A 22392-nucleotide genomic window follows, 5' to 3' on the forward strand; every position below is an offset into this window, starting at 1 on the left:
AATTATCTATGTATATATTTTTAAAATAAAAAAGATTTAATAATAAAAAGTATGCTTTCATCTGCATTCAGACTCTTAACTGTTCATTCTCTGGATGTGGATAGCATTTTTCATGATGTCTTGGATCATTAAATTGCTGAGTATAGCTGTTATTCACAGTATTATTGTTGCTATATACAATGTTCTCTTGGGTCTGCTCGCTTCATGTAACAGTATCAGTTTATATTTAAGTTTCCAGGTTTTTCTGAAATCTATCCTGCTTGACATTTCTTTCAGAACAATAGTATTTCACCACAATCATATACCACAATGTGTTCTGCCATTGCCCAGTTGATGGGTATCTCCTCAGTTTCAGTTTCCAATTCTTTGTTGCCACAAAAATCTGGGTAGAGGACGTTTAAAAAGCCAAAGAATATGAGAAAAGGGAACATGGCCTCTCTCTTTAAAGGCAGGCTCAACTGGGATTGAACCCAGTCTAAAGTACATGGCTCACTATAGAACAGTGGTGCAACAGAGCCTCAGCCTGAGGCCTTCAGCAGCACTTCCTCCTTTATGGCTGGGGTCTCAGACCTCTCTTAGCTCTCAAAATTCAGCTGTATTTTTGTTCTGTCTTCAATGTGCACCCTTCAGCCTCCTGATACAGATCAGAGCTTTTTTTCCTTTGTTTTCACCTTAAAACCTTTCTTCCATCTTACTACTTAGTAGAATAATGGCTCAAAGGAGAAGTAAAAGAGTTAACAGAAGTTTGGTAAATTGAATCTTTTGCCCTACGGCAACAAGAAATAAAATTTCACAAGCTAGTTAGTTGTCTTGCAACACTCATGATAAACAAGAGCAAAAAATGACTGCCCTCATAATGATAACTACATTTTTATGGAGAACATCTGGTGCAGAGTACAAAGATGTAGAAAATTCTATGACAAACTTGGCAAGATCCTCTAAACCAAATCAACAAATATATTGACATTAGGTGAATTAAATGCAAATGTGGGCTCTGGGAAAAACGGTGAAAAAAATATTGTAAAGTATTTTCAGGATTAAAAGAAAAAGGCCAAAAGCTCAGAAAGATAGCAGGAAAGCTTTTGACATAATGAGCACCAAATGAAAGCACCAAAAATGTAACTGATGTTATCTTAAAGGAACAAAAAATGATTATTCATTTAAGAATCAGTCCCCAATAAGGTGTACATGCATGTTGTGAGATGATAAATTATTTGGAACACAAGTCAAAATCGGTACCAAATTAGGAGAGATGAGAAGACACTGTATAATTATTCAAGTTCTATGCTGATCCATTCAAACAACTGATAATAAACCATGGGAAATGGGTGATTATTACACTATTTCCTATTTAAATTTTAACAAAAGTGAATGAATGAACATTAAATTCAATGAACAGAGAAGGTGGTATACTGGAGAGATAAAGGGGAAAAAATAACCCACCAGTTTCTGATCTCAAGGATTTTATATTCTACTGTAATTCATATAAATCAATCACCACAAAGAAGTCAAAAGACCCCAGACACTACTATATCTTAGGCAGTACTTTCCTTGTCACTGAAAGAAACATGCAAGCCAGATACAATAGTTTAAAGTATGACAGAAGATGGTAAAGATGATATGCTCTTAAGAATTGTGTCACAAAAACACAGAGAGGGCAAAACAAAATATAGCACCTGCTTAGCATGACTTGACTAAATCAGATCATTCCAAGTAAACCAAGGTAAACCAGAAAGGAAAAAAAAGAGAACGTATTTGTCCAGGTTTCTGGGGTCAGTGTTCTGGAGAAGGTCTAGAAGCAAAAGCAACAAACCCAAAGATTAATGACAAAGAAAATAACCATTGTCAATGTAGCAGTAGGACCACTGGATTTGTACTTTTAACACCTCTGATACAAATGTTCTTATCTGAGGAAATAGAAATGGCCATGGAAAGGATAAAGGCTAGGAACGCTGGCTGACCCAGGCTAAGGGCACACAGAAGAAATCACAGTGAGAGTTAACACAATTTTCAAAACATTGAGGGGTCATTTTCAAAATAACTGAAAGGAAGGAAGGAAAAAGATAACAAATATTCAGGAAAAAGATCATTTGCAGAATTAAAACCAAAAAAAGATTAATTACTAGGACCTAAAAAAGCTCTTGACCATGCTATTCTCATCTCTTTATATAAAATTTATGTGTGAATATCCTTGAATAAAATATTACAAGGCAACAGAGGAACTTTACCAAATAATTTTCTATAGTAGACCACACCACCAGTCTTTGAAAGGTGTATTTCATACAAAATTCTGTTGTGTTAATTATGTGTAGATTATTTAAAACAAAAAAACAACTTTTGATTCAGTATGGCAAAAAGTATCTTTAAAAGCTATCCTCTCATAAGGTATTGTTTCTTTGTAAGTTAATACAAGATCTCTTAATAGATACAACCATAAAGCTAATTTTGTTCAATGATCCTCTGTTAATACCATTCAAAGCATTCAAAGAGAAGAATCTGGCCTTGAGAAGGTGGGCCAGCCTTTCAGATGCTTTTCAGCATCCTGCATCAAATCTCCGAGTTACTACTCAGGTAGTAACCCTCAGCAGAGTTTCTTAATCTAAGCAGGATGTGGCTCCCTTGAGAGTCCCTGAATAGATTTCAGGGAGTCTGTTAAATTGGATAGAGGGAGAATTACACATTTATTTTCATTAACTTCTAACATTTAGCCTTTCTCTCTAAGAATGGATTACTAAGAGGGCCAAAGTACAAGAAAAGGTTAAGGATTCCAGCTCCATGGCCTTCTCATTTAGATCCACAACTGCTTCTCAAACATCAGCCTAACAATACTAAAAGGAAAAAAAAAAAAGAACAAATGTACTAAGTAGCAAAGTGTAGAGAGAGCACCTTAGGTGGACCCTCACTGGCTAACTTCTCAGAGCATGTGAATAAAAGCTGCACACCACATGAGCCAGGAGCACCTAGGAGAATGAGATGAGAGATCCCTTGCAGCTTTATGTATTAGTTACTGTGGGGGGGTGGGGGTGGGGGGAGGAGGAGGGGGATTAAGATAGTGTTCTTAGGGGGGCAGCTAGACGGTGCAGTGAAGTCAGGAGGACCTGAGACACACTTCCTGGCTGTGGAATCTGGGCGAGCCACTGAACCCCAGCTGCCTTGCCAAAAAAAGATCTGGTGCTTACTGTATACAATAGGATTTTAGAAGCTAACTAATCCGACATCCTCATTGCTAAACGGGTAATCTCCAAACTTTAATTATAAATTAAAAATTATATATATATTCCCCAAGGGATATGCCTAAAATTCACTCATTTATAAATTATGTAAATGTCCTACTGTCCTGGTCCTATACATTATAACACTTAACATTCTTTAAAAAGATGAGACAAAGAAGAAATAAGTGGGTGTTTGAGCTAGCCAGGAGCCCCTGCAGTGGGTTCAGCAAGGCTGTGCAGCTGTCAGGGGGGCAGCCATGAGGAAGACAGCGCCCATCATGTCTGCCAAGAGGCGCTGCCCGCTATGCCAGGTGGGCCTAAATGAAGCAGTGGTGTCCCTCTGGGTCCAGAGCCTAGGGCCACTCATCTTGCTGCACTGACTCTTTGCTCCCCAGACAAAAAGTAAGGAAGGAGGGTCTTACTCACCAAATCATTACCCCCAGGCTGGGCTGGCTGCAGTTCCCAAGTGGCCAGGGGGGATCTTCCCAGGGCAGTTAGAGTGGGGAAGAAGGGTCTTCCACTGACTCATTAGGGGGCAAGTTTCGTGGGGTTGGAAGCAGAGGATCAGGGAATAAGGGTGGGCACCCAGGTGCAGACGGGCCTCACAATTGGTTCCCACAGAGGTGGGAGGAGGCTTGTCTTCCTAACCTCCAATTGGCTACCAGGACCCCTAGGCTAAGTCCTTGCTCCTCACCACCCCAGGCCCCTGCTGACCCAAAGGGCCATGCCCTTCCTTAACCTGGTCAGCACCCACCAGGGCTCCCGGCCAAGTTCAGGACCTGGAGAATTCCTCCAAGTGTTCATAATCTGCGGCCACTCGAACCCTGCCTTGGCCCAGCATCCCGGGCAGAACACCTGCTCTGTCCCCACGGTGACCTCTAAACCTTACACCTCAGTTCTCCTCCCTTCTCCATCCCGGCCCCTGGCCGACTCAGCTTAAGTCTACACTGTCCTTGTCTGGGACATCCCACGGTCTCCTACTGTGGCTGCGCTAACTCCCCCCCACTGCTTCGGGACTCACAGTCACCCAGTGGTGCTGACCTGATCCACTGCAAATTTTTGTCACCTCTTCTCCAGGCCATCATCCTTTTCCATCTCCCACCTTGGTGGTCTCTTCCACTCATTTGCTCTCGGGCCGGCCATAGGCCTTTCCCCACCCTCTCAGCCGTGAATCTTGCCTCATATTGAACAGAAAATGAAATTGTAACCAGGAGGTCTCCCCTCCTCTGTTGGCTCCTCTTGAAGAGGTGATCCTTATTGCCTTCTATATGGACAAATCCTCCTATTCCATTCCTTCTTTTCCAGGGAACCATCCCCTCTGTCACTGCTTTCTCCCTCTTTCTCTACCAGCTGCCTATAAACCTGCCCAACCTTAAAGAACTTTCACCTGCTCCTTCCCATTAACCACCATCTCCTACCTTCTCTGGGTGGCCAAATTTCTTAAGAAGGTACCTCTTAGCATCTCCACTTTCTCTTCTCTTAATCCCTTATACTCAGGCCTTTGACCTCATCATTCCACAGAAATTGCTCTTTCTAGAGTTGCCAATGACCTCATAATTGCCAGATTCAGTGGACTTTTCTCCATCCTCCTTCTCCTTGACTTCTCTGCAGCCTGTGACCCTGCTGATCACTGTCTTTTTGACACTCTCTTACCTCCAGGTTTTTAGGACGCTGATCCTTCCTGGTTCTGTCCTATCTGTCTGATTGCTCTTTCTCTGTCTCCTTTACTGGCTCCTCATCCCAGTCTGTCCTCTCACTAGAGGTGTCCGCTAGAGTCCTGGGCTTTCTTCTCTTGTCTCAAAATTTGGCGAGCCCACCATCTCCCATGGACTTAATTATCCCCTTGACGCTGATGATTCTCAAGTCTATCTGTCCTGGCCTAACTGCTCTTCTGCTAACTGCCAGTCTCACCCCTTCAACTGCCTTTCACATATCTCCAAGAGGATGTCCAGCAGCCATCTTAAATGCAACATATCCCAAACTGAACTCATTATCTTTCCCTATTTAAAATTCTCTAAAGGCCACACCATCTTCCCAGTCTCCCAACCCAAGTGTCATCCTGGATTCCTCACTATTTCTTATTCCAAATGAACAATCTGTCACCAAGGCCTGTTGATTTCACCTCTGAACCTCTCTCCAATTGGCCCTTCTCTCCTCTGATGATGACATCACCCTAGCACAGGCTCTCAGCAATTCATACCTGGTCTGTTACAAATAGCTTTTTGGTGGCTCTGCCTATTGTCTTTCCCCTTTATCCATCTTCTATTTGGCAGCCAAAGTAATTTCTCTAAAGTTCTGAATGACCATGTCACCTCCTAGAAATTTAACAAACTCCAGTGGCTCCCTATCACCTCCAGCATCAAATACAAAATTGTTGTTTGGCATTCAAAGTTTGCATTGTAGCCCCACTCTTACTACCTTTGCACAGTTCTTACATCTAAATCCCCACCATGTACTCTTTGATCTAATGGCATTGGCCTTCTGGCAATTGCTTGAAAAAACATTCCATGTCTCAGTTCTGGGCATTTTTCCCAGCTGTCCTTCCATACCTTTTCATCTCTGTCTCTTGGCTTCCTTTAAATTGGAATTAAAATCCTATCTTCTATAGGAAGCCTTTCCTAATCCCTCCCAATTCTAGCATGTTTCCTCTGTTAATTATTTCCTACTTATCCTGTATATACTTGTTTTCCTCTAGATTACAATGTTGTTTGAGTATAGCTTGTAAGTTCCTTGACTATAAGCACTTGCTTTTGCCTCTTTTTGTATCCTTAGCATTTAGCACAATGCCTAGCACATAGTAGGCGCTTAATAAACATTTATTGACCCACTGCCATGTCCTCCCCAATCTCAAAAAAACCTGTCCCTTGATATGTTCACCCCCTGCTTAGCTATGGTCCTCTCTCTCACCTCCTTTTGATGGCTAAATATCTTGAAAAGACTTTCTACAATCCACTTACCCTTCTACTTCCTCTCCTTACTCCTCTTGAGTTTCTGCTTCTGACCTTAGCATCCAACTGAACCTGCTCTTTACAAAGTAACCAGGGATCTCTCATTGATCAACTCTACCTGCCCTCATTTTTCTTAGCCTCTCTATAGCCTTTGACAGGGTCATCTCCCTCTTCGCCTTGATACTCTGTTTAAGTTTTTGTGACATTGTTCTTTTTTGGTTCTCCTATCTGCCCACACTCCCTTTCTATCTGTCAGATCTTCATTGAGGTCAAGGGTAGTGCTACATCTTGGGCCCTTTTCTCCCTCAATATGATTTCACTTCGTAATCTCATTAGTTCCCAATCTCTATACAAATAATTCTCAGATCTAGAACCTCTCTCACTAATTCCCATTTTTGTATTCCCAACTGCCTATCTCCATTGAATATCCAATGGATTATGGGTCCCATGGATACCTCAAACTTAATTATGTCCAAAAGTGAATTCATTTTCCTTTCATCCAAACACTTCTGAATTTCCCTATTATTCTCAAAAATACTACCACCCTCTTAGATCCAGAACCTCAACCTAGAGGTGTGTTACCCTCAACTCTTATCCAATTTGTCACATCTTAGTAACATCTTTTATATAAATCCTTTTCTTTCCTCTGCTGATTGGTCTCATCTCACTCCATTCTAATTCCTAAAGTACAAGTCACCCCTCCCCCAATTCAATCACTTCCAGAAGTTCTTTGCATAAATATAAAATATAAAACCCTTTGTTTGGCTTTTAAAGCTTTTTATACCTCCTACCTTCAGGCTTCTGACACCTTATTCACCTCCACAAACTCTATTATCCAGCGACACTGGCTTTCTTGCTTTTCTTAGCACCAGTCACTCCTCCTGACTTCAGATATTTTCACTGACTGTCCTCCATTACTAAAATTCTCTTCCTCCTTGACTCTGCCTCCTGGTTTCCCTAAATCCCTGTTACTGTCAGTGCCTTCCCTCTGCTGATTATCTAATCTGTTCTGCACAGATAATTTACTGGTTGTTTACATCTTATCTCCCCTAATACATTCAGCTCCTCAAGATACAGACTGTTATTGCCCTTCTTTGTATGCCTTGCATACAGTGCCTGGCACATAGTGGGTGATTAATAAATGCTTGCTGATTTGACTAAATCTTTGAGAACTAGGGCTGTGTTTTAATTATGTCTTTCTCTGTGGGACAGTATTTTGGATGTATGGTATGCTTGACTTTTGAATAAATTTATTATCTTTTATTTGTCCAGTTAGGGATACAGTTAAAGGAATCAGGGCAGCTAGATGGTACACTGGATGAAGAACTAGGTCTGGGAGTATGGAAGGCTCATCTTCTTGAGTTCAAAACCTGCCTCAGACACTTACTGTTACTCTGAGCAAGTCACTTCACCCTGTTTACCTGAGTTTCCTTGTCTATAAAATGAGTTGGAGAAGTAAAATGCAAATCACTCCAATATCTTCACCAAGAAAAACCTAAAATGGGGTCACCAGGAATTGGATATAATCAAACAATAACGAGGATCTAAAAAAAAAATAATAATTCTATCTTCCAGGAACTTTTTGTTCTTAGAAGACAGGCAAGAGTATTCTGAAGAAGGAAGAGGAGAAAGACAAAACTGACTTTTTTCACAAAAGAAAGGACCTATGCTGACTCAACAGAAAATGTCTCTTCACCTAAGGAGGAGGATGTTCTACAGAACATGTACTTTATAGCTCTCATCAAAGACTGTTAAATGCAGTTGTATTTTAAAACATAAATGGAATCTTTCATGCCTTTTCCTGACTTGGACTGCATGAAACTGTCTTTATATCATTTTCTTCTTAGTTATCAGGGACTGAGAATGGGGATCTGCTTTGACCAGCTTCACTTCAGTACCTTTCTTGAAAAAAACTCCCAATTATCCTGCATCTCTCTTGTTTGTACATATGTATTTGCATGTGATTTCCCCAATCAGAGAATGAGCTCCTGGGGGAAGGGGGGGGGGGGGGAGTGTCAGGGACTGTTTTTTTGCTTTTCTTTGTATCCCCAGTAAAGATCTGGCAAAGTGCCTGGCACATAGAAGGGATCTAATAAAATGCTTGTTGACTCATAGAGACAGTAAGAGATGATTTTTGAGTGAGGAATTTAGGTCTTTTAAGTTTTACAAAGAGTCCTTTTAAACAAAATCTTTTTTGATCTTCAAAATAACTTTAGCAAGCACTTCAAAAATTAGTGACCAGCTGGTTTTTCTTGTACATGACGAAAATAGAAATGTGTTTAAAAGGACTGTACGTGTATAAACTTGTATCACATTGCTTGCTGTCTTAGGGAGGGGGGAGCAAAGGAGGGAGGGGAGAGTAAAGGAGGGAGGGGAGAGTAAAGGAGGGAGGGGGAGTAAAGGAGGGAGGGGGGAGTAAAGGAGGGAGGGGGGAGTAAAGGAGGGAGGGGGAGTAAAGGAGGGAGGGGGGAGTAAAGGAGGGAGGGGGGAGTAAAGGAGGGAGGGAATAAAGGAGGGAGGGAGGAGTAAAGGAGGGAGGAGGAATAAAGGAGGGAGGAGGGAGTAAAGGATGGAGGGGGGAAAGTAAGGGAGGGAGAAAAATCTGGAACACAAAATATTATAAAAATAAATACTGAAAGCTACATTTACATATCTTTGTAAAAAAAAATACATGAGCCATGATTTTTAAAATTGTTTAAAAACTAAAAAAAAAAAAATAATAATAAGCTTCACAAAATGAAAAAGGCCCGGGAAAAAAAAGGAAATGTTGCCTTTTATACAGCTAGGGGAAACTGAAGCTCTGAGGAGGAACACCATTTGCCCAAATTTATATTGATGGCAAACGAACGGCAGTGAAGATCGGGGCTCACCCCGATTTCGTATCCAGGGCTTGCTTTCCCACTCTCCCCGTTTTTCCCTCCTGGTTCCCGCAGGACAGGCAGCGCGTACAGGGGGTGGGGGGGCGGCGGAGAGCCCGCGATGCGGTGCAAGCCCAGCCTCGGTAGCCAAGGAGCCGCCTCAGCAGGGGCGAGTCACCGCATCACAGCGGGAGCGGCAGAGCCGCAGCGGAGGGCGTTTCCCCGCGCTGCTGGAATCACAACTCCGGCCCAAACCCTCATGGGCGGGGAGACGGGCCGCCAATAACCGGAGTTGTAAAGTTTTTCAAGAATGAATGGTACCGGCGGTCCCCAGTCACTCAAGCCAGGGACAGCTCCGAGCCCCACCCACAGGGCCTTCGGCGCGCCAGCCCTACCCAGCATCCTTCGGTCCCTCCACGAGAAGCGTCGCGGGTGGTGCGCACGCGCATTCTGCCGCACGTCTATTATGCCGGCTTTGAATCGGAATCTGCCACTTCGTGCGGAAGGGGGAACCTTTTTCTAGAGGGACGAACAATCCGTCTCTTTTTATCCACTTCTTGTGGCAAGAACTACATAGAGGACTTAGTAGACTACTTTAAACGTGACGTGTAAGTCTCCAGGTCTCAGTTCCTTTAGCATCTCCGAAGTTTCTCCTTCCTTGGTGGACTTGGGTACGTACGTTCCCCTCTTGTGTTCATCTTGGTACGTTCTGGGCAAAGCCACGTGACGGGAAAGATGGTGGCTCCCAGAGCGCACTAGGAGTTGCGGGTGTTGCTGCCGCCGGGTGAGCTGCCTCAGCTTGGGGTTGGGGGACTCAGAGTTTTGTGGGCCCTTGGGGATCAAGCGGATCCTCTGCCCTGGGTGGGAGGCCAGGAGGTCTGGTAGGGATCAGGCCTGGGGTCGGATCCTCCTCGTGGGCTCTGAGGCGAGTAGCTGCTTCCGAGAGTCCCCGCCTGGTTCTCCCTGCGCGGCCCCATCTTTAAGCAAGTTTATCTGCTTGGCGTGGGGGAATCCCCAGCTTGGACCTCTTGCTTGTAGTGCTCTTCCTTTCCCCCTCCCGTTGGGCCGTGAGCCCCTTCAAGGCAGGGACCACGTTTTTCCTTCCCTCCTCCCTAACTTTGCCATCCTTTTGGTATACACTAGACATTTAACAAATGCCCCCTAGTGGTTGGTTGATACTGTATCAGGTCCCATCCACTAGTCTCTAGCGATGACATACATCTTCTATAGGAAGACCCTGAAATTTACCAAATGGGGAGGAAGTAAAATTGTCAGGTCTACAATTTCGGGGAAATTGATGAGTGGAGGTGGATTAGAGAATGGTTAGACTTGCAATAAGCTAGGGTAGGAGTGATCAATGTCCTATTTAATTTATATCGAATTGCTTGCGATCTAGGGGAGTAAGGAGGGAGAGAGAGAAAAGGTTCGGTAAAGGTGCCTTTGCATGTATTTGCAAAAATAAAATGCTATTTTAAAAAAGAAATAATTAGTGCCCCAACTAAGTTACTGTTTTGTGAATGGAGAGGAGATACGCAGAAGAAATGCTGAAGGTAATTTCTTTGAGGATGGGCTATATAGGGTGAATGAGCAGTGAGTGAATGGGAGGTATCCTTGACAGTATCAGAAGAGGGGTAAGTTTGAGGACCATAATAACTGATTTGGACGTAATTGGGTTTTAGGTGCCTAGGGCACATCCCGCAAGGCAGTTATTGCTGTTTGTCTGAAATGGGATTCAGTAGAAAGTAAGACTAGAACTGTAGATCAAGGAATCATCTCTAGAAACCAATGAGAGCTGATGATGGAATATGAAGATATAGAGCTCTCAAATAGAAGGGGTATATAAAGGTACTTGCAGGCCATATATTGACATGTCATCTATGTCTTTTTGCATTTTTTGTAACAAATATTCATAATAATTCATAATAAATAATTATATTTTCATCTGATCCCTGAAATATCAGTTTATTAACTCAGCTTTGGATATTCTCCACCTTTCCAGCACTCTCAGCTTTCTCTCTTTTCATGTGGAAGAGCTGGATGGTGGAACTAAACTTCCCCAACTTTTCCAAGCTGGCACTGGACTCTACAGTTAATTTTCCACTTTCCATCTACAGTTTTTGTTGGTATTCAGTGGTTTCAATTCTTAATGATCCTATTTGGGATATTCTTGGCAGAGGTAGTGGAATATTTTTTTCATTTTCTTTATACATGAAGAAACAGAGGCAAATAGGGTTGTGACTTGTCCAACGTCACCCAGCTAGTAAATTTGAAGTAAATTTCAGTTTAGGAAGATGTCTTCCTGACTCTAGGTATGGCACTCTTATCACTGCATCACTAGCTGCTTTTGTTAATTAATTGTCAGTAATTAAAAGAGCTACATAATTCATGTCTGTTCTCTTACGATAAAATATTTTAATACCATACTTAAATACTTTAGAAGTTCTTCTGATGTTCCCTCCAGTGGTGCAGATTGTATTCCATCTGAACTTCCTCATTCTTTGCAGTACTTGTCCCCCTCGTTCTTTCCAATTCTTGTCCCCAGGAACAATCAATTCTGCTAAGGAGGTCCTTCCTACATGCTGGATACCCTCTTCCTCCAGATCTTTTTACATCATGTGGATATTACTGGGAGCACATGTATTATCTATCCATCACCGATACCTTGCTTTGGACCAGCTAACCTCTTTTAGCTACCATATTATTACTCTAATGGCTTTTTTTGCCATTATACTGCCTCCAAATGAGGCTTACATCTCTAAAATGAGACCTTTTTGAAAGGAATGGGGAGAGGAATAGAATTTAGAACTCATAATTTAACAATGAATATCAAAAATTATTTTTACATGTGAAAATAAAATGTAAAATATTTTTAAAAGAAATAAAGGGATGAGAAAGATGTTGATTGGAGGTCATTTGGGATTTTTCAAATCAGACTTGAAGAAAAAGTATGGTCTGCATTTGAACCTATATAATAAGTATTTATTTCTTCTTGAGCACATACATGGTATGTGAATAGCCCTATGATGCATGTTGGGAGGAATCACTGAGTGAATGAATGTCTTGCCCTAGATCTAGGAGCTCTTGGTCTAGAGGAAGAGCTCAGCTGTGGGGATGCCCAGCTGTCATTTATCAAGTGTGAGAAATCTAAAAGAGCCAGATTATCTTAGAGATGAGCTGGATTCTCTTGGAATAGGCAGCACTGGGATCGGACCCCTAAGAGTCATACAGAATGAAGGCTCTGTAAAAACCATGCTTTATCCCTCAGTCTGGGGTGTCATGTTCAGTTCTGAAGGCCACATTTGAGGAAGGACGTTAACTCTTAGTTGGGGGTCAGATTTCATTGGTATAGGGAACTCCCAGGTGAGGACACTTCCTCTCCTATGAGGCTTTTAAGCACTGGAGCTGGAATTAGGAAGACCTGAGTTCAAATTCCAACTCAGATACTAACCAGCTGTTTGGGCCTGGACAAATGACTCAATCTTTCTGGGGCAGTTTCCCCATTTATAAAATTGGAATAATAGCACCTACCTCACAGAGTTGTGAGGATCAACTCAGATAACATATGGAAAATGCTTTGGAAAAATTAAGGCTCTACATAATTATGAGCTATTATTATCTGCAACTTGGTTTTAGAAAGTTGCCTAAATTGTTAATGCTGTAAAGTTACCCATGCATATATCCTGTAAATAAAAGGCTATTAAATTTAAAAAACAAAAAAAAAAAAAAAAAAAAAAAACCCTGACACCCAGGGTTATGTGCACATGGCTATGTAGTCTCTTCTGAGCTACAGTCCCATATTATCTGGTGCCTGTTGTCCATGTCTATCTGGATCTCTCATGGGCACCTCTAACCAAGCTTTGTATCTAAAGCAGAACTCATTCTCTTTCTCCCCAGATCTGTGCTACTTCCAAAAGGCCTTGGTTGTAAGCACATCCTTCTAGGTACCCAGATTCCCAATTTAGGAATCATCCTGGACATCACACTCTCCTTTACCTCATCTAACCAATCATTTGGCAAATTTTGTTGATGCTCCCTCTATATAGAGCCACCACCCTCATTAAGGACCCCATCCTCTCTTGCTTGAATAGTATTAAGATCCTCATTGATCTTCCACCACTCCTTCTCCCCTAAGTCCATACTCCATGTAACTGTCAAAGAAATATTCCTTTATGTGTTAACTTAATAGTACCTCTTTTTTCCTAATTACTAGCTTTGTAAAGATAGTTTCCAACATTCTTTTTTTTTTTTTTTTTTTTTTTTTTTTAAACTGAGGCAATTGGGGTTAAGTGACTTGTCACACAGCTAGGAAGTGTTAGGTGTCTGAGGTCAAATTTGAACTCAGCTCCTCCTGACTTCAGGGCTGGTGCTCTATCCACTGTGCCACACAGCTGCCCCACCAACATTCATTTTTGTAAAGATTTTGAGTTTCAAATGTTTCCCCCTTCCTTCCTTCCCTCCTTCCTCAGCACAGCAAGCAATCTGATACAGGTTATACATGCACAATCATGTTAAACATATTTCTATATTAGTCTTGCTGTGAGAGAAGAATCAGAAAAAAAGGAGAAAACCATGATTGGGAAACAAATTGAAAATAATATACTTCAATATTCATTTAAACTCCCATGTTCTTTCTCCGGAGGTGGGTGGCATTTTCCCTTACGAGTTTTTTTGGAATTGTCTTGGAATACTGTATTGCTGAGAAGAGCTAAGTCAATCACAGTTGATTATCACACTGTTTTGCTGTTACTGTGTAATATTCTCCTGGTTCTGCTCCCCTTACTCAGCATCATTTAATGTAAATTCAGGTTTTTCTGAAATCTGCCTGTTCATCATTTCTTAGAACACAATAGCATTCCATTACATTCATATACCACAAGTTGTTCAGTCATTCCCCAGTTGATGGGCATCGCCTCAATTTCCATTTCTTTGCCAGCACAAAAAGAGTTGCTATAAATATTTTGGTACGTGTCCCTTTTTTAATGATGTCTTTGCACTGTATACCTAGCAGTGATATTGCTGGACCAAAGGATATCCACAGTTCTATGGCCCCTTGGGCATAGTTCCAGATTGCTCTCTAGAAAAAGAGATTGCCCGTGCTATTCCACTGCCTCTTTCTTGCTTCTAGGATGAAATACAGATCTTTTCCTTTTGGAATTTAAAGTTATCTCCAGTCAGCCTTTCTGGGCTAATTGATTACACAGGCTTTCTTTTTATCCTTTATTCTAACCAAACTGATCATCTTGCTTTTTGTTTTTTTGTTTTTTTAACCATGCTTTATTGTCTTGCTTTTTTTCCACCATGCTATAGTTCATCCTTTATCCCCATACCTTTGTTCAGGCTATCGCTGTGCATGGGCTGCATTCCCTCTTCACCTCTGCCTCCTAGACTCTTCCAACAAAATTCAACTTGAGCACAGCCTCCCACATGATGGGTCTCCTAATCCCCCCAGCTGCTTGTTTCTTCTATAAAGTACCATTAACAGCAATAATAATAATAGCTAAGATTTGCACAGCACTTACTATGTGCCAGGCACTGTTCTAAGTGCTTTATGATTGTCATATATTTGGCCCTCACAGCAGCCCTGGGAGGTAGGTGCTCCCCCTTTTGTACAGATGGGAAAACTGGAGCAAATGGAAATTAAGTGACTAGCCCCAGTTCACACAGCTACTAAGTAGCTGAAACCAGATTTGAACTTGGGTCTTTTATGACCCCAGGCCTGACACTATCTCCTGCACTCCTTAAACTGTCTCTTGGGGTTTATTGTATTTCTCCCAGTGGTTGACAGAAGAAGCTGAGAGGCAGATTGGGGTTTTATTAAAGAAAAAATTTTCCCTACAGAGCAGGCCTAAGATAAAATGAGCAGGTTGGGGGAGTTGCAGTCTCTGATGGTGGTGGAAGCTAAATAGCCTTTTTTTGTTCAGGACTGGATGAACCCAGATTCCCTGAGTGGTCAAACAACAAATTGAGCTCCTGAGCTGCTGGGATTCTAGGTGTAGGAAGCTTTACCTTGAGCTCTTTTCCCACAGGATCCAAGCCCACAAGTCATCTTGGCCGGCCTGGCAGAAGCCTTTGGATTGCAAGCACCATGGTAACAGAGAAGGAGGTAGAGGCCATTGGGCAGACCCTCGTGGATCCTAAGCAGCCTCTGCAAGCTCGTTTCCGGGCCCTGTTCACCCTTCGGGGGCTGGGTGGGCCTGGGGCCATCTCGTGGATCAGCCAAGCCTTCGGGGATGAGTCAGCCCTGCTGAAGCATGAGTTGGCCTACTGCCTGGGCCAAATGCAGGATGTCAGAGCCATCCCTGTCTTAGTAGAGGTTCTGAAGGATACAAGCCAGGAGCCCATGGTCCGGCATGAGGCAGGTGAGTGAGGCCCTATGGTCCTGCCCGTTCCGTGACCTGATAACAGTACTTCTCATGCATTGGGGGCGGGATCCAGTGTCACCAGCACAGATTTGTGTGGCTCTCACTGTTGTCAAGGACTGCACTGAGCACCTGTGGGAGGGATTCCCACCTCACAGAGCTGGGTGAGAAGCATGAGCTGACGGACCCTGGCAGCCGGGGCCGTCAGGGACTGGAGTTGGGTTTCAGGAATGCAGAGGAATTCAGTAGGTAGAGGAGAGAGGCATTCCTCGCAGGAGTGTGAGCGGAGGCCCACAGGAGGGAAAAACTTGTGGAGAGAAATAACGGGAGAGAAGGCTGGAAAGGGAGAGTGGCGCTGGATTATAGAGGACCTTGGAGACCAAGCAAACAAATATAGACCCTTACCTAGTAAATGCCAAGAGAAGCTGAGAGATCAGGCATAAGGAAAGCTTGTGCAAAGGGCAGAAGACCCTGGACTGGCCTGGGAATCAGAAGATCTGGTTCCTAGTCTTAGTCCTAGCTGTAGGACTTTGGGCAGGCCCCTCTACTTCTCTCCCTCCTTTCCTTCTTTTTCTCCTTCCTTCCTTCCCTCCTCCTTTTCTTCCTCCTGCTCTCCTTGTCTCCTTCCTTCTTCTGTAATATGAAGTGGGGCCTGGTTGATTGCTAAGGTACTTTCTAGTTCTTTCTTTTCTCGGAGGTCCATTCTAACCCTAATATTCTGTGTGCAAAGGACTCTTCCAGCTTTGATAATCTCTGGCTGCTTTTCTCTTTCAGGAGAGGCTCTGGGAGCCATTGGCAACCCAGAAGTGTTGGAACTCCTGAAGGAATACTCCAAGGATCCTGTCATTGAGGTAACAACACCATTTTCTTTTTTTTCCCCTCAGTAGCTTCCAGGTCTCCTGTTACTTAGTTTTTTGTTTGTTTTTTTAGTTTAGTTATTTATTTAGTGAGATTAGATTGGGAGGATATTGTAAGATGTTAGGATTTAGTACTGGAGTAAAGAGTAGAGCGAGAAAGGCAATAGAAAATAGAAATTTAAGCTAGAAAGGTTGAATTTTATTAGCTTATGAAGGGTGGGGCAGAGGCATTGGAAATCCATGGACTAGTCCCTTTCCTCTTTAAAATGTTCCTTTATGTTTTTTAAGTACTGTTTTTCCTCCTCACCTCCACAATCTTCTCTTGAAACAAGGAAATACAGTTAAGTGAAACAAACCAACTCATTGGCCCTGTCTGTTGTTATTAGATGCCCACATCACATCTGCAGAGCCCCTTTGTCAGGACAAAAAGAGGGAGATGTGTTTCATTGTCAGTCCTCTGGAGGCAGGGTGGCCTGTGGCATTGGTCTGAGTTTTTTTTATTTTTATGGTCATCTTGTTATTGTCTTCTTGATACTGCTTGCTTCTGCTTACTTCCTTCTGCATCTGGTCATCCAAGTTTTATTAAGCTTATCAGATTTCTCATTTCTTGGAGAGCAATAATATCCAATTACATTTTTTATGATTAGTCATTCAACATTTATTAATCAGTCAAGTATTTATTTAAGTAATACTATGTGCCAGGTACTGTGCTAGGTGTTGGGACCCAAGTACAAAGAAAAAACTATCTCATCTTGATTCCATTTTTTTTCTTTTATTTTTTTTAATTAAAACTTTTTATTTTCAAAATATATGCATGGATAATTTTTTAACATGGACCCTCACAAAAACCTTTTGCTCCTTCTAATTATATTTCTATGCTCCAAGTTGTTCAGCTAGTCCAGTTAATGGATGGGTGCCCATTTTTAATTTTGGGGTTCCTGCTTCCATAAAAAGTGCTGCTGCTGCATATATTTGCAATCCTCTCATTTTATAGATCGTTTTGTAATGCTGGGAAATCCCCAACAACCTGTCCCTCCTGAATTACCAGCTTTCAGGTCCCCACTAGAGCTTAAAAGTTGGGAAGCACTTTAAATGTCATTTAATCTAGCCCTTCCCCTCTCCCCACAATTTTGAAAGTGAGCAAATGGGAGCCCCCAGAGAAAGGAAATAACCTGCCTGATACCATGGAGCAGGGTATCCCAGAGATGGGATGGGATCCCAGGCCTGTGGCTAGCTCCTAGAGCTCATCTCTTCTCCTTCCAAATGTGTGGTCCCCTCTCTTCCCTGCACAGGACGCAGCAGGAATTCATAGGAACATTATCTTACTCCCCCTGGTCTAAACTCCTCCGGCATCCAAGACATTTGTAACTTGGCTTCAGATGGATCTGCTCCCATCACACAGTGTGCCCATCTCTGATTCAAAGGCTAGAATTTGGACTTTTTTCCCATTGCTGAGGCAATTGGGGTTAAGTGACTTGCCCAGGGTCACACAGCCAGGAAGTGTTAAGTGTCTGAGACCAGATTTGAACTCAGGTCTTTCTGATTTCAAGGCTGGTGCTCTATCTGTATTAACTAGCTGCCCCTGAATTTGGATATTTCTAAACTGCTTTTAGGATTTGTAATGTTTTCCTTGCAATAACCCTGTGAAGTAAGCATTGCCTCATTGTATAAATGAAGAGACTAGCTCAGAGATATTAAAGAGCTCACCCATAGTCATGGGTGCTGACCTTCAGACTCCAGATCTGCTTCCTCTCATTGGTTCAGACTAGAGGTCGGGTCCCTGAAAGGGAAACTAGGATGGGGGAGCTCCTGGAGGCTTCTCAGGGTCCCCTCCTTGTCCCCAGGTGGCAGAGACCTGCCAGTTGGCAGTGCGACGGCTAGAGTGGCTCCAGCAGAATGGAGGGGAGCCCACGGGAAACCCCTATTTGTCTGTGGACCCAGCCCCACCAGCCGAGGAGAAGGATGTGGGGCGACTTCGGGCCGTGCTGCTGGATGAATCGCGTCCCCTTTTCGACCGCTATCGGGCTATGTTTGCTCTGCGAAATGCTGGGGGCAAGGAGGCCGCGCTGGCTCTTGCAGACGGTGAGGAGGGTGCCCAGGGTGAGATGAAGGAGGTTGGGCCCTTGCTTATATCCCCTGGCATTTTTAATTTGTATAAATTACAAAGCGGGAGAGTTTGGGCCTTGGTTGTCCCATCTGGAAAATGAAGAATTGACATTATTCTTCTTTGTCTCCCAGGAGGTTTAGAGGATAGCATGAGATACTAGGAGGGAAAATGTTTTGGGAGAAAGGGATATCTGTTTCTCATAATGTGTCCTTCCTCCTGGTTGTCTCTCACACCGTCTCTGGGAAGCTTGATGCTCCCCAGTCTCCCTCCTAGGTGACTCCCTCCCCATTTCAACCCCCCTTCCCCCTAGATTGCCCCTGGGGCCTCTCTATGGCCGCCTACCTCCTGCCCTCTCCCTGCGATGGTTCCCCCACCTGATTGGTTTTCCCTCCTGGTTGTCGCCTCCAGGTCTGGGCTGTGGCAGTGCTCTGTTCCGCCATGAAGTGGGCTACGTCCTGGGCCAGCTGCAGCACGAGGCCTGCATCCCCCAGCTTACAGCCGCCCTGGCCAGCCGGGCCGAAAACCCCATGGTACGGCACGAGTGTGCCGAAGCCCTGGGCTCCATTGCCCGCCCTGACTGCCTGGCAGCACTGCGGGCCCACGCGGCTGACACAGAGCGCGTGGTGCGGGAGAGCTGCGAGGTGGCCCTGGACATGTACGCCTATGAGAATGGGCCCGAGTTTCAGTACGCCAACAGCCTGAGCCAGCTGCGCCAGCCCTCGCCTGTGCTGGATGGGCTCTCCTGACTCTGTAAAGCTCCTGCTGCTGTGGCACCTGCCCCCATTCCTGCCTGGGCCTCATCTTTCTGCTCCTCAACCTCCTTGGTCCTCTCACAGGACTGGGGATGGGAAGTGACCTGGGTGGGAGGTTAGGAACAACTGGGATCTTCTGGGAAGGGGGTTGCAGAACCCACTAGGAGCAGGGCCAGTTTTATGGATCATTTCTCATTTGTGGGCAGGAGACCAGTCTGCCTCAGGATTCATCTCTATTGGGTTTTGGGGAGCAGTTTGGGATCTTTTTTGGGGGCAGAAGAGAACCATTGGAATGGGATCACCGTCTCACTAGGTGTTGGAATCTATATTGAATTAGGAGAAGATTGGGGTCTTTGGGGTTCTCTGTGGGGAGAATCTAATGGTAATGTGGGATTTAGGTTTACTGGGAAATTGCAGTTATCAATAAAACTAGGTTTATTGGGGTCCCTTTGGAGAAGATCTGGAAAAGAATTTAGATTGGTTGGGGGAAAAGGTGCATAGCTTCTTTATAGTTGGGATTTTCTGGAGGAAGCTCTTTCTGAGTTGCTGCTCTCCACCTGACCATATATCCTAGACCATCTGGAGAACTTGGAGAGGGAAACCCACCCATATATCTTCTCTTTCCTATCATCTACTACCTGTCTGGAAGGGAAAAGCATGGATAGTACCTTCCCAGTTACATACTTGGATCACAAAGTGGGCAGGTTCTTAAGTGCATTCTTCCCAGGGAGATGGGAGCTGGGGTAGAGCAAGAGGTCAGGCTATCTGAACTGAATATTAAATTATTTGTCTGAGAAAATCATGTGAAGTGTCTATGTGGGGTGAGGGTGACTAGAAGAGAAATGCTGAAAGGCTGTATCTCCATCTCGAGCTAGTTGTCACAAGTTCTGACTTCTCGACCCAACCCTTCTGTTCATTGCTACATGAATGGAGACATTGGGATCTCCAATAATTCTAATTTTTATTCTTTGAGAGCTACTCAATTCAGTTATTTGTTGTAAAGAATTTTAAACTAGAAAAAGAAATTAAAAACCCCCAATGAAATACCAAATTAGAAACTCTGAAAATCAAAGAGATTTATAAAATTGAAAGTAAGAAAAGTATTGAACTAATAATTCTCAGTTGGTTTTATGAAAAACCAACGAAATAGATAAACCTCTGGTTAATTTGATTAGAAAAAGGAAAGAAAAAACCAATTACCAGGATCACAAGTGAAAAGTCAACCACCAATGAAGAATAAATTTAAACAAGTTATTTTGTCCAGTTGTATGGCAACAAATTTGACAATCTAATTGAAATGGATGAATATTTATAAAAATACAAATTGCCCAGATTAATAGAAAAGGAAATAAATCATTGAAATTTCCCATTTTAGAAAAAGAAATTGGGTTAGCCATCAATTAACTTCCTAAGAAGTCCCCTGTTTAAGGACTACCGACCACACTATAAAGTCAAAATGAGTACATGATTTAGGCATAAAGGATGATATATACCATCAGCAAATTGGGAAGAGCAAAGGATAGTTTACCTGTCAGATCTTTAGAGAAGAGAGGAATTTATGGCCAAAGAACCAAAGTACATTATGGAATGCAAAACGGACAACTTTGATTACATAATTTTTTTTTGTTTTTGTTTTTGCACAAACAAAACCAATACAGGCAAGATTAGAAAGAAAAGAGAAAGCTGGAGAAAACCTTTTCTAGCTGCTGTTTCTAATAAAGACCTCACATTTTTTAAAATAATTTTTTATTCAAAATACAAAGTTAATTTTTGACATCTACCCTTGCAAAACCTTGTGTTCCCAATTTTTCTCCCTCCCTCCCCTAGATAGCAAGTAATCCAGTACAGGTTATATATGTGCAATTTTTCTAAAAATATTTCCACATCATGCTGCACAAGAAAAATCAGATCAAAAGGGAGAAAAAAAAGCAAGCAAAGCAAAAAAAAAAAATATGTTGAGATCCACATTCAGGCCCCATACTCTTCTCTCTGTATGCAGATGGTTCTCCATCACAAATCTATTGGAAATGAAGGTCTCATTTCTAAAATATATAAAGAACGGAGTCAATTTTACAAGAGTACAAGTCATTCCCCAATTGATAAATGGACAAAGGATAATATGTACAGGCAATTTTCAGATGAAGAAATTAAAACCATCTATAGTCATGAAAAAATTCTTTAAATCACTATTGACCAGAGAAATGTAACAGATTACTCATGACTCTCAGATTGGGTAATGATGAGAAAAGATAATATTGAAGGGGATTGAAAACTGGAACACTAATACATTATTGGTGAAGTTGTGAACTGAGTCAAACCAATCTGTAGAGCAGTTTGGAACTATGCCCAAAGGACTATAAAACTGCACACGCTTTGATTCAACATTGTGTCTACTGGGCTTATATCTCAAAGAGATCATAAAAAAGAGAAATGGACCCACATCCAAAAATGTTTGTAGCAGCCCTTTTGTGGTGGCAAAGAATTGAAAAATGAGTAGATGTCCATCAATTGGGGAATGGCTGAATAAGTTAAGCTATATGAAAGTAATGGAATGTTATTGTTTTATAACAAATGAATAGGTTGATTTTAGAAAGGCCTGGAAAGATTTGCATGAACTGATGCTGAGCAAAACAAGCAAACCAGGAAAACATTTTGCACAGGAACAGCTAGATTATGTGATGATCAACTATGACAGATTTGCTCATACTCAGTGGTTCAGTGATTCAAGGCAATCCCAATAAACTTTGGATAGAAAATATCCACTTTTTTCCCCTCTCATTTTTCCCTTCTGTTCTGATTTTTCTCTCCCAACATGATTCATAAGTAAATAAATAAATAAAGGAACATGTATAACAAAAAAAGAATCCTAGACTGAAAATCAGGAGATCTGGGTTTGGTCCTAACTGCTATTAACTCGCTATGAATAAGCATCTTCCCCTCATGGGTCTCAGTTTCCTCATTTGTAAAGAGAAAAGTTCAGTGAGATAATTTCTAAGCTCAATCTGTCAGTGGAGATTCTGAGCTCCTATTTAGGTCACACCCCTTCCTTAAGGGAACCCCAACAGCTTTTACCACGTTTCCCTACCCTAGATCCAACGGTTTCAAGACCAGAATTCTATAGGGAAATGCTTGACTGGGATGTGGGAGGTACCCCAGCCAATTTCCATCATGCCCTAGGAAGAGAAAGGAGTAATAGTGATTCCTTCTACGAGGTCCTAGTTGTGTAGTGGACCAGAGTCCAGGAGATATGGCTTCAGTCCCAACCCTGCCAGACTGGTCATCTGATCCTGTGGTCTCTG

General features: G+C 42.7%; 2 protein-coding genes across 3 annotated transcripts in view; one reads left to right on the top strand and one right to left on the bottom strand.

The window, feature by feature from the left end:
* FZR1 (fizzy and cell division cycle 20 related 1) overlaps positions 1 to 4650 on the bottom strand; it is an 88899-nt gene extending 84249 nt beyond the window's left edge. Inside the window, exon 1 of the mRNA XM_031947884.1 lies at positions 4631 to 4650. The gene's annotated coding sequence lies outside the window, so the exon portion shown is untranslated. The remainder of the gene's footprint in view (positions 1 to 4630) is intronic.
* Positions 4651 to 9466: 4816 nt separating this feature from the next.
* On the top strand, positions 9467 to 19892 carry DOHH (deoxyhypusine hydroxylase). Of its 2 annotated transcripts, none has more exons than XM_031947885.1 (5): positions 9467 to 9689; positions 15045 to 15377; positions 16152 to 16228; positions 18079 to 18316; positions 18750 to 19892. In XM_031947885.1, the coding sequence occupies exons 2-5, from the start codon at positions 15104 to 15106 to the stop codon at positions 19085 to 19087; spliced, it is 927 nt and encodes a 308-aa protein (XP_031803745.1). In that variant the 5' UTR covers positions 9467 to 9689; positions 15045 to 15103; the 3' UTR covers positions 19088 to 19892. The 2 variants fall into 2 exon arrangements, with proteins under 2 accessions (XP_031803745.1, XP_003760777.1); XM_003760729.4 differs by lacking the exon at positions 9467 to 9689 and adding an exon at positions 9730 to 9802.
* Positions 19893 to 22392: the final 2500 nt, after the last annotated feature.

This window comes from Sarcophilus harrisii, chromosome 1, assembly GCF_902635505.1.
Source record: "Sarcophilus harrisii chromosome 1, mSarHar1.11, whole genome shotgun sequence".
NCBI classification, from domain to species: domain Eukaryota; kingdom Metazoa; phylum Chordata; class Mammalia; order Dasyuromorphia; family Dasyuridae; genus Sarcophilus; species Sarcophilus harrisii.

Excerpts from the sequence above, each read along its gene's own strand:
- DOHH (XM_031947885.1), top strand. The coding sequence starts at position 15,104 with ATGGTAACAGAGAAGGAGGTAGAGGCCATTGGGCAGACCCTCGTGGAT. Across the intron at positions 15,378-16,151 it reads CATGGTCCGGCATGAGGCAG|GAGAGGCTCTGGGAGCCATT; the intron begins GTGAGTGAGGCC and ends TTTCTCTTTCAG. Across the intron at positions 18,317-18,749 it reads CGCGCTGGCTCTTGCAGACG|GTCTGGGCTGTGGCAGTGCT; the intron begins GTGAGGAGGGTG and ends TGTCGCCTCCAG.